Source organism: Podarcis melisellensis (genome assembly GCF_964234715.1).
Source record: "Podarcis melisellensis genome assembly, chromosome: 6".
NCBI lineage: Eukaryota > Metazoa > Chordata > Lepidosauria > Squamata > Lacertidae > Podarcis > Podarcis melisellensis.
Window position 1 is genome coordinate 70,754,175 of NC_138538.1, and position 12,621 is coordinate 70,766,795.

Below are 12,621 nucleotides of genomic sequence, written 5' to 3' on the forward strand. Positions count from 1 at the left end.
TGGCTATAGAATCCACCAGCCAGTTCTTTTTTGCTGAAGTAAGCACACTCAGAATGTGCAAAGCGAGCGCAGCTCCGGGAAATGGCATGTGAGAATGCAAATATTTGCATTCCTGCCTATTGCTATTTTATAAATGCTCTTTCTAGATAGCAAGCTGTGTCTTCAACCGAAGCCAATGAGGATTTTTCCCTCCTGGCATGAATCTGTGATCGCTCAAGTAATGCCAGTAGCTGAGACCAATCCATCATCTGCGGTGTCACTGTTATTGATAACAGTGCTAAATATTTAATTTAGAGGGTAGAATCCTGCGAGGTGTCTGGTTCCCTGTCAGACACATGACAGTTGAAAGCACCCGAGGAGCCTTGAGCACTCCGTAATGGTACATTACAGCCGCATTTTCGGGTTGCGCCGTCCTCGGAAACAGCGCCAGACTAATTGTACCGGGGATGGAAAAAGAAATTTGTCATCCGCAGAACTGTGGATAAGCACTGATGCGGTGAGTCATTTCTCCACTGTGTTCTGAAGGGAAGTAGATGCTTCTCCACATGTGTGGACTTCTTCCTTGGCAAAGCCTTCTCATCTGTCTTGCGCGTATTCGCCTTGAAAGGGCTGTGAGCATCCACTCTGTGTGGCAGTGGACAGAACAATTACCACCAGCAGCACAGTAGTGGCAGTGGCATAACATGGGTTGCCAGCTCCCGGGGCTGTGCAGAGGGTGTGGGAATGGGAGGGAAATGGATAGAGTACGCAATGCATTCAACTGCCTAACAGCGTCAGCATCACCCAGGAGATCACAGCCGCAGAGATAAGAAAAGAAGAGGCATTCTGTTGTCACTTTCTGGTTTGCATTTTCAACGGAGCCAAGCAATGGAAGAGCACAGCTGTATTGAGGCAGCACCGGGGTTTGACATTTTGCACCCCCTAAGAATTTCGCACCTGGGGCAATCACTCCTGTGGGGTCCCCTGTGTTGCACCACTGAGAGGTGGTAGATTGTAGCGGTTCCTAATAGCTGTTTGACTTAGAGCAGCCTTCTCCAACTTGGAGCCCTCTGTTTGTTTTGGACTATGGCTTCCTGGATAGCTCAGTTGGTAGAGCATGAGACTCTTAATCTCAGGGCTGTGAGTTCCAGCCCCATGTTGGGCAAAAAGATTTCTGGGTTGCCAGATGATCCTTGTGGTCTCTTCCAACTCTACTGTTTTGTGATTCCATCAGTGCCAGCCAAGGTGGCTTTGGGTGCTGATTTATTTATTTGATGCATTTATCTCCCACCAGACCTCCAAGCAGCTCAGGTACATGTTCCTCCCCCTCCCCACTTTATCCTCCCAACCACCCTGTGAAGTAGGTTACGCTGAGAGACAGTGACTGGTCCATGGTCACCCTGTGAGCTTCATGGCTGAGTGGGGACCAGAACCACAACCTCCCAGGTCTTAATGCAACACTGTAACCCAGTGTTTCTCAAGCATGGGTCCCTGGCTGTTGTTGGACTACAACTCCCATCATCCCTGACCACTGGTCCTGCTAGCTGGGGATGATGGGAGTTGTAGTCCAACAACAGCCAGGGACTCATGCATGAGAAACACTATTCTTGACCACAGCGCCATGCTGGCTCTCATATAACCTGAAAGAAGTGGGGATCCTCTAAATCTGCTACAAAAATCTTGAGGGGGAGCAGACTGAAAATATATTATTTGTAAATGTGCAATCTAAAGAAGCACAGTACTGTGAGTTTCTGTGTTCATTGCCACAGCTGCTTGATTCTAGTATCAACAAGTAAGGGACATGTCATTGGTCAAAATATTACGATAGCACGACAGGCCATAAATAGGTGGTGTAGACCATTCCGTTATTCTTTGAGATCAAGCAGATTGCGTGCTTTTACTTGAAAGAAAAATGGTACAATTTTTAAAATACTTTTTTTGTTTGTGTGCATTGCAGGTTATGCAGGATAAGATCATATGCCTTCCAAAAAGGGTACAGCATCCGCAGACCAATTCTCACCTTCCCAATGTGTCAAATCTAGACTCTGACACGACTCCCTTTCTTCCACCCAAGCCATCCACACCTCCTGCTACTGTTGAAATGAAGGGCCTCAAGACTGACTTGGACCTCCAGCAGTACAGCTTCATCAACCAAATGTGCTACGAGCGTGCCCTGCATTGGTACGCAAAATACTTCCCTTACCTTGTCCTCATCCACACTCTGGTGTTCATGCTGTGTAGCAACTTCTGGTTCAAATTCCCCGGGTCGAGTTCCAAAATCGAACATTTCATTTCCATCCTGGGGAAGTGCTTTGACTCTCCTTGGACCACGAGGGCTTTATCAGAGGTCTCTGGAGAAGACTCGGAAGAGAAGGACAACAGGAAGAACAACATCAGCAGGTCAAACACAGTCCAACCTAGCGCAGAGGGGACTTTGGTCCAGGCTCAGTCTCTGAGATCCATACCTGAGAAGTTCATTGTGGACAAAGGGACCCCGGGAGCTCTGGATAAAAAGGAAGGAGAACAGGCCAAAGCGTTGTTTGAGAAAGTGAAGAAGTTCCGGCTTCATGTTGAAGAAGGGGACCTGCTCTACGCGATGTACGTTCGTCAAACGGTGCTGAAGGTGATTAAATTTCTTATCATCATTGCCTACAACAGCGCCCTTGTGTCAAAGGTTCAGTTCACTGTAGACTGCGATGTTGACATCCAGGACATGACCGGTTATAAGAATTTTTCTTGCAACCATACGATGGCGCATCTGTTTTCTAAGCTTTCCTTCTGCTATTTGTGCTTTGTGAGCATCTATGGATTTACATGCCTTTACACTTTGTATTGGTTATTTTACCGCTCGCTCAAAGAATACTCTTTTGAGTATGTCCGGCAAGAGACTGGCATCGACGACATCCCAGATGTCCGCAATGACTTTGCGTTTATGCTACACATGATAGACCAATATGACCCACTTTATTCCAAGAGGTTTGCTGTGTTCCTTTCCGAGGTCAGCGAAAACAAACTGAAACAGCTTAATCTGAACAACGAGTGGACTGCGGAGAAGCTGAGGCAAAGACTGCAGATGAATGCCCACAACCGTTTGGAACTTCAGCTCTTTATGCTGTCCGGACTTCCCGACACGGTTTTTGAAATAACAGAGGTTCAAGCACTGAAATTCGAAATAATTAACAACGTCATGATACCAGCCACCATTGTGCAGTTGGATAATCTCCAGGAGCTCTCATTGTACCAATGTTCAGCAAAGATTCACAGTGCAGCCTTGGCGTTCCTGAAAGAAAATCTGAAAGTCTTGAATGTCAAATTTGATGACTTCCGAGAGCTGCCACCTTGGATGTATGGGCTCAGAAATTTGGAAGAGTTGAACTTGATTGGTTCTTTGTGCCATGACATTTCTAAAAATATAACTTTGGAGTCTTTTCGGGAGCTCAAGAACCTGAAAGTTCTGTACATTAAAAGCAACCTGTCCAAAATCCCACAGTCCGTGGTTGATGTTTCGAGTCACCTTCTGAAAATGTGCATCCACAATGACGGCACTAAGCTGGTGATGCTCAACAACTTGAAGAAAATGGCCAACTTGACGGAACTAGAGTTGGTGCACTGCGACTTGGAGCGCATTCCCCATGCTGTGTTCAGTCTTGCCAGCCTCCAGGAATTAGACCTGAAGGAAAACAACCTCAAATCAATAGAGGAAATCGTTAGCTTTCAGCACCTTAGGAAACTCATCGTCCTCAAGCTGTGGCACAACAGTATAACCTACATCCCTGAGCACATAAAGAAGCTCTCCAGTCTGGAACGTCTTTCTTTCAGCCACAACAAGATAGAGGTCCTCCCATCCCACCTCTTCCTCTGCAACAAAATTAGATACTTAGACTTGTCTTACAATGACATCCGGTTCATTCCCCCGGAAATTGGGGTGCTGCAAAGTTTACAGTATTTCTCAATTACTTGCAACAAAGTGGAGAGTGTGCCGGACGAGCTCTACTTCTGCAAAAAACTCAAGACGCTGAAGATTGGGAAGAACAACTTGTCCGTTCTCTCGCCTAAGATTGGGAATCTGGTATTGCTGACCTACTTGGACATCAAAGGAAATCACCTGGAATTTCTCCCCCATGAACTCGGTGAATGCAGAGCACTGAAAAGGAGTGGCCTGGTGGTCGAAGACACCTTGTTTGAAACCTTGCCCTTAGATGTCAGGGAGCAGATGAAGGCAGAATAAGCTCAACCCTCTTAGATCTTTTACAGCAGGGCTGGGGAAACCTTTGGCCCTCCAGATGTTACAGGACTCCCAACTCCCATCAGCCCTAGCCAGCATGGGCACAAATCGTTATGAATACACAACAAAAAGCATGTCTGGAAGGGCCTTAAAACCACGTAGTCTGGGGACTCCAACCCCACTTGAATGTGCTTTACAAAATGATGCCCAGGCTACAACAGCCTTCTGGACCCTTTGGACTCCAACTCCCATCATGCCCAGTCAGCATGGCAAGTGGCCAGGAATGATGGATTTTGTGGTTCAGCAGCATCTGGAGGGCCACAGGTTTTTCACCCCTGTTTTACAGAAACTCGTCTCTGTCAAATGCCTTGTACATCACGAGCTAGCCTGAATATGCCTTTAAAGTCTATTTTTTATTATTTTAGTGGTCCCTTTGTATGGACACTTTTGGACTAGGTTGTATATGTATATATATATATATATTTTATATATAAAAATTTTACTTGGTTTTCCTCACGCAACGGTGTTTGTAACTGTTCGAATTTTTATTTTGCCTTGATACGAATGGGTCTGTGTAGTTCTTATTTTGTATCAGTGAAATCAAGTTGCTTGTCTGCCTTAAAAAGGGGGGGGGAGCGCTCTCCAGAAATACGGTCAGTATGTTTCAAGGCATTGAATGAAGGTTACCTATACGAAAGTAGATGAATGTACAGTTGCCATAGCAACTCTAAGCCATTCAATTGAGTTTTGTGTACCAGCTTATCCAAGGCTGGGGAACCTGTTACCCTCCAGGTGTTGCTGAATGACATCTCTCATCATCCCTGACTGATGACTATGTTGTCCGGGATTGATGGGAGTTTGGAGTCAAGCATCATCTAGAGGATCACAGGTTCCCCATCTCTTAAAGCACCAAGTACCCTCTTTCTTCTTCTTTTTTATCCTAGTTGTGCGTAACTGTCATTCCCTGTTCCAGAGCCTTCATTTTGACAATAAAGTAAGTCAATCCTGTTTTGTGGTTGTGGATCGAACCTGTGCCGCCATGGCTGGCAAACAGGAGCCTTGTTCCCTTGAAGATTCTAATTTATTAAACTAATGCTTTTGGCTAGGATTCTGCTCTCTGTAGTGGTGCCAAATCTTTGAGTCACCTTTAACATCTTTGGGATTTTCAGCCATGGTCAGAACCCTCTGCTAGAGGTTGTGTTCCAATGAAAGGTTGTACTGTGTATAGTGGAACTTCGGTTTTCAAGCGTCTTGGAAGCCAAACATTTCAGAAGCTGAACACCGAAAACCCAGAAGTAATTGCTTCCGCTTTTGAACGTGTCTCAGAAGTTGAACGGATTCTGAGGCGTGTTTTTCAATTTTCTCAACAAAAGTTGCCAACAGCCCTTTGCTGTTGAATGTTTTGGAAGACGAACAGTCTTCCAGAAAAGATTTCATTTGACAACCAAGGTCCCACTGTACTATGTAAATTTTCTCTCCCACCCTAACTTTTTTTAAAAAAAGTGTTGGTTCTCCCCAATGTACGTCCGAAGTTCTTTGCAAGTCACAATCATGTAGCCAATGAATCAGCCGAAGAATGCTTGTGAATTTCCTATTGTGAATGCCGTTTGCAATTCTCTAAGGACGGATGTACTACATAGAATATAGATGTCAAATTGATGCCCACTTAATTGCCGCAGCTTACCCCTCAAAGAATCCTGCAAATTATTGTTAGTGGAGATGTTGAGAACTGTATTAGGGATTTCCCTCGCTTCTTTCATGGAACGACAGTATCTAGGGGTCCCTGAGGAGAGGGAATGATGGTGTTATTGTGAATTGCCTACCATAGAAAGGAGGCAAATACGTAAATTGATTATTATGACATTACCCATCAAACTGTGAGGCAATGTCTGGCTAGAAATGCCCTCATTAGAAAACTCATAACCTCTCCAAATGAAGGTTGTGATTGTATTCATGTTTGCCTGGGAGGAAACCACTAAACTCAGCAGAACTCACTTTCACCAAAATATGTCATGCTACAGAGAAAATCTGATTATTTCTGCTTAAACTTTATTGGCATTATAGCGGGGTGGGTGAGTGGAGTACGCAAGATTCAATGTGGTTTTTTGTTGAAGTTAGCTCTCAATCAGATCATAAAACTGGAGGCCTATTTTTAAATAAGTATAAGAACAATTATCCGTAATACGCAATCACTGCTGCCCACTCCAGGATGAGGCTCTGATCCAGCCAACTTTCTCCTCCTCTTTGGTTTTCATTCAACTCATTTCATCCTTATCTGTAAACAAGTCAGAGGTTGAAGTAAAACACTGGTTCTGAGGTTCAGCAGGTTGTGAGGAAGAAAACATTCATTTCTAAAAGTAGAAATCTAATGAAAACCAAAGCACTGTTGCTACTAATAAATGTAAGCCCCTTTAATGTGCCTGCTCCACCAGAGCCATTCTGTAGTCACCTGCTGTAGATTAGAAATCTGAGGCTATGGTAAGGCTGGGAGCATTGGGGGAAGAGGCTGTGGCCCTAAACTGTGGTTTGCTCCTACCACAAGGGCTGGCTTCCAATGGCTGCATATCGCCAATAAAATCTAGCAGTGGTAAAGCTGAAGGGTGCTGCTTATATTCACATTCACACCATACAAACACAACACTCTTACACCACTTGAACTGTCATGGCTTCCCCCAAAGAATCTTGGGAACTGTAGCCCTCCTTAACAAACCATCATTCCCAGAATTCTTTGGGGGATGCCATGACTGTTCAAGTGACCAGTGTTCAAAACTCCCATTGTTCTAGGCAGATTATGCAACCGGGAATTTCATTAGCGCCAGCAGTTTCTGAGCTCTGGGCGCAGTGCCGCTCCTAAGATTTCCAATTAAAACTGCAGAGTGGAAGGAAAGGAGGACCCTTTTCTGCCTCCCCACTTCTAGCCCCTCTCTGATGACCGGAGAAGAGACCCTCTTAAGAATATTAGGGGGGTGGGCAGGGGAAGGACTAGACCGTGTGGGAAATGAACATAATATTTTAGCTGCTGTTCATTCATTTTCAGCTTTGTATTCTTGTTATTAAAAAAGCGCACCTGGACATCCTGTTGTTGCGCCCACAACCTCGGTTTAAGGTGCCATTTAGCTCCTAGCTTTCTTATCTCAGTTCCTACACTGCAAGTGACACAAGAGTGCTTTGAATGTATGACATAGATGTGACCTGTTTCTTAACCAGAACAAACACAAGTTGCACCAGTGTTTGCGATGTAGGTAATGTGCACTGTATCTGCCTGTGAATAAGGGCTGGTTCACACAAACTTTAGTTGGAGAGAGAGAGAGAGAGAGAGAGAGAGAGTTGCAATCGAAATTATTCAACCCCCATTGCAGATGTGGGACTGGAGAAGCCAGTATAAGTTGCAATTTCAACTGACTTTGGGGGAACCACTTGAAGCATCTGTTGTGTTGAGCTATTTCCGCTTTCGTTTGATTTGCGTATTGCAAAGTCTGTAAACCTTGATAATAAACCCAGTTTGCAATGGGGGTTGAATAATTTCAGTTGCACCCACATGCACCCCTCCAACATGGAGGGACATTGGAATAACCACAATTTCTACGACGTTTTCATTAGTATTTTGTTTTGAGATTTGGGCCTGCCATGTTCTTCACATGCTGGGAGGTAAATGCATGCATTCATTGTACAGACAGTGGTTTGTAGCCAATACTAGTCCTGCTCAGTGTAGGCATTTTCATTAACTTCAATGGGCCAACTCTGAGTGGGGCTGGTTTTGGATACAGCCTAGAATCTTGGTCTTGCAGTTGTGTGAACCAGTCCCCAAAACTGCTGCACTCAGTGAAAGCATTGAGTCCAGACTACAGTTCTCTAGTCACTGACTTTGGAGAACTTCCATTAACTTCTCTGGAGTTTCTTCAAAACAAATGATTTAAGGAGTGAGCTTTCTTTCTCATGTATTGAAAGCATTTATTATGGTTAACAGTGTCTTGCATGTATTTTACAGCACATTCTTTTTCTAAGCAGAAGTTGCAAATACTCCTGTTAGCACTAGTTTTTAATGTTTTATAATTGTTTAAAATTATTGGGGATTTTTTTAAAAAATAAAAAATATATTGTCATGTAATGTCATGAAACAAGCTCAGGTAAATGAATGTTCGACTTCTTATTTATATTTACTCTTTTGGTGTTTGTGCAAATCATGTGCAAAATCATGTTATCGGGATATATTTGAAAAGTTCTTGCTAAGAAAAAGCCATTTTCCTAATTCTTTCCAAGGTCAGGAAGTTATGTCAACAGAGAAATGCCATATGTATTCCGTCATTTTGCTTCGTATATTACAAACGTATATCTGCCCATAGTCAACCACATAAACATTACAGCAAATCATGGTCATCTAGTCTGAATTGATTTTTAATTTGTGGTGGTGTAATTGTTGTAAGGGGTGTTTCGTCCTGAGGGAAAGTGAAATGTAGTGGTTTTGAAAAACTGGGGCAACGTAATGAAAATAGTGTGTTGAAATACCGGTAAGTGCATTGAAACAGTCTGGACTTTGATCTTGATGCTGTTTTCAAAACCAAACCGGAGTCATTATACCGTCAGTTCACCCTCTAAGATTGTGTTCTGTTGTGCTACAGAAGGCACAGTGGGGCAGGGAGATGAAATAAAGTTTGTTCCAAATGTAGCATTTTGAGGCAAACAGTATTCATTTCACCAAACTGTTTCTTCCGCATGCCTTTATTTCAAAAGTGAGTAACGTCTCCTGCAGAGCTTTGTTTAAATTCATGTGTGTGGCACAAAAGGGAAGGGGTGTCTCCATCCACCTCTAGCCTCTGGCACCCACTGACAGGTGACCCTCAGTAGGAAAACAACGTTGCCCATTCTTGCTTTGGTTCTTTCCCCAAAAGGAGAGCCCCATGGCCAGATGCCTGGGAACTAAAATGCAAGTGGTGAGTGACAAGAGGATGAAAATGGACACGACAGAGGCAGCCTCCTTTTTTGTTAATGCAAAGTGTTCCCAAATCAAATGGGGGCATGTGGGGATGAAAGTCTTACTAAAAGCTCTAATGAATAAGACAAATTGCCCATCACTTTCACTGGATCTTGAGCGGGAGTAGAGCCTGTGTGTGTGTGTGTGTTGGCATGCACAAATATTACCGTATTTTTTGCTCTATAAGACTCACTTTTTCCCTCCTAAAAAGTAAGGGGAAATGTGTCTGCGTCTTATGGAGCGAATGCAGGCTGCATAGCTATCACAGAAGCCAGAACAGCAAGAGGGATTGCTGCTTTCACTGCGCAGCGATCCCTCTTGCTGTTCTGGCTTCTGAGATTCAGAATATATTTTTTCTTGTTTTCCTCCTCCAAAAACTAGGTACGTCTTGTGGTCTGGTGCGTCTTATAGACCGAAAAATACGGTAAATATTTGAACATTTTAATTGTTACTTATTTATTAGATTTGTATACGGCCCTCCGTCCATAGATCTCAGGGCAGTTCAGAATATAAAAACACAAAACACATAATAAAAATAAGAATGGGGAAAAACCCACAAACTGAAACATCACTTTCAACCTTAGTTTTCTCAACATAATTTGGCCCAAAAACGGTGAGCATTAGATTCGAGTAAACGCAGTGCGGGTTATGTGGTTACTGATTTTCATGGAGAGGGGCAAATGTAATTGAACACTATTTTCTACCAAGATTTAAGTTGCGCCCCTCTGACCTTCTGAACAAGTCCTGCATCCGGTTGACAGTGCATTGTAATGAAACAATGCTCTGACATCATGGAGATGCTTCCAGACCGAATCTGTTGTTCTTCCACTAAGAATAGCAGTAAGCATTTAGACAGATTTCCTGGATAGCTTGCGTGTTCATGCATTCCTGTCCCTCAATGACCTTAAAAAAAAACAACTGGGGTGAAAAGCTTCTTGCGTTTTGCAGTGATCCTCCCTTACTCAGCTTGGTAAATGGGCTTCCAAAAGGGTATGTGCCCATTTATTGGTTTGGGCTTTTCACTGTGACCAAAGTATAAGCTCCAGTTCCTGCGTTTACCTCTTAACAAGGCAGTATGCATTAAGAAGCCTCCCAGTGACTGTGGTGGCTACCAGTCCCCCAAAGCAGTTAAGGGAGCTGTATCTTGAGATCACCTTTCCAGTCCCTCCTTTCACCCTGTATATTATACCAGGAAATGGTCCCTGCTGCTTAGCTTGCTGTCGTTTGCTAGGGAAATTGACTCAGGACAGTAAGTTCATTCTTCCAGCCAAAAATAGCAACTTCTTGTTCCGAGCAAGGGGAGAAGCTTTGCAATGCTGGGAGGATGCATAAAATGTACAGCAAGGAATGAAGTGGAAAGCTGTTTAGTCATAGGATTGAGGGACAAATGCAATAATCCAGTTTGCATTCAAAGCAGACCGTAATAACAACAACAATGACGACAACAACAATAACAATAATTCTATTATTTGTACACCACCCATCGGACTGGGTTGTCCCAGCCACTCTGGGCAGCTTCTAACATATATAAAAACATAATAAAACAAACATTCAAAAGCTTCCCTATACAGGGCTGCCTTCAGAGGTCTTCTAAAGGTTATATATAGTTACTCATCTCCTTGACATCTGATGGGAGGGCATTCCACAGGGTGGATGCCACTACTGAGTAGGCCCTCTGCCTGGTTCCCTGTAACTTCACTTCTTGCAGTAAGAAGGCCCTTAGTGCTGGATCTCAGTTTCAGGGCTGGATGATGGAGGTGGAGATGCTCCTTCAGGTATACAGGACAGAGGCCGTTTAGCGCTTTAAAGGTCAGCAACAGCACCTTGAATTGTGCTTGGAAATATACCTTGATCCAATGTAGATCTTTCAGGACTGGTGTTCCGGATCACAGCTTCAAGAGTTGCACTGTCCCAAATTTTGCACCGCAGTCCTCCAGCCAAGTAATGTGTATGACAAACTTATGCGCAAGTGTGCATAAAAATTGGTGGCCATCATTATTTCTTTTGGGAGTGTATTCCATACACGGATTTGTTTGTTTTTTACCACGGAAACCTTCATAAGGAAAGCTCTCACCTCCCAAAGCTGTTCCTGACACAGGAGACCCAACCACTCTCCATGGTCTATGGTCCCTGACCCACTGAATGCTTTAACATACCCCAGTTGCCCTCTCCCCAATCTTCTACCCTCCAACAGACTCGCCCTCCTCTTATTTTAACATGCCACATTTCAAGCAAGCTCGCATTGACCCAGTTATACTCCAGAGCAGGGGTCAGCAAACTTTTTCAGCAGGGGGCCAGTCCACTGTCCCTCAGACCTTCTGGAGGGCCGGACTATATTTTTTTGGGGGGGATGAACGAATTCCTATGCCCCACAAATAACCCAGAGATGCATTTTATTTTTATTTTTTTTATAAATATTTTATTAGGTTTTTAATAAACAAATTTCCACTTTCAGATACAAACTTCCATAGATCCAATGGACTCCCCCCATCTCCCGAGCACTGCATTCCCTGTGTAACCAAAACCTCAGCAATTTGTTAACTTATTTTATACATAACAATATATCTTCCATTTTATCGTGTTATCTGATGTAAACATTTCAGTACAATTGCATTAATTTTTAATTTCCACACAATAAAAATATTTCATTATCTCACTTCTGTCTTATAGTGTCTTATTTATCAATTCAGGAATTTGCCGATACTGAAGCTATACCTTCCTAGATAGGAGCATTTTTTAACATTCATACAACTTATAATGCTTTTTCAAATAGTCCTTAAAATTTTCCCATACTTCCTCCGTTTCTTTTTCTCCCGAGTCTCGAATTCTGCCAGTCATTTCAGCCAACTCCATATAGTCCATCAGCTGCGTCTGCCATTCTTCCAATGTGGGTAGATTTTGTGTCCAGAGATGCATTTTAAATGAAAGCACACATTCTACTCATGTAAAAACACCAGGCAGGCCCCACAAATAACCCAGAGATGCATTTTAAATAAAAGGACACATTCTACACATGTAAAAACACGCTGATTTGCGGACCATCCGTGGGCCGGATTTAGAAGGCGATTGGGCCGGATCTGGCCCCCGCGCCTTAGTTTGCCTAACCATGCTTCAGAGCATAGTTCACTAAGTCAGTGCTTCTGATGTTTAGCCCAGGCACAATGTCTGAGACACACATCAGCCCTGAAGTTAACCTTATAGCTTCACAAGAGCTGTATTATTTGGTCTTCATGAAGCCAGTGCTAGATTCTTGTCCATTCTTCTAAGCCAAGTTTCCATACATTCCGCTACGTTTTTCTTTAAAATTGGAACATTTAGTGTCTTTCATCCATATATAGCTTGCATAAGATTAAGTTGTTTCTGTGGAACATCCGTCAGAATAACATAGACAACATGTAATACTCGCTCTGCCTTGTTATTATACGGTTGGGTGTTGTTTAGTTGC

The 12,621-nt window shown here is 43.4% G+C and overlaps 1 protein-coding gene across 1 annotated transcript in view; it reads left to right on the forward strand.

Moving 5' to 3' along the window:
* The window catches only part of LRRC8C (leucine rich repeat containing 8 VRAC subunit C), a 38,216-nt gene extending 29,639 nt beyond the window's left edge, over positions 1-8,577 (forward strand). Inside the window, exon 3 of the mRNA XM_081914174.1 lies at positions 1,937-8,577. Within this exon, the coding sequence (XP_081770300.1) occupies positions 1,937-4,207 (2,271 nt within the window). The 3' untranslated portion in view covers positions 4,208-8,577. The remainder of the gene's footprint in view (positions 1-1,936) is intronic.
* The last annotated feature ends 4,044 nt before the right edge of the window (positions 8,578-12,621 follow it).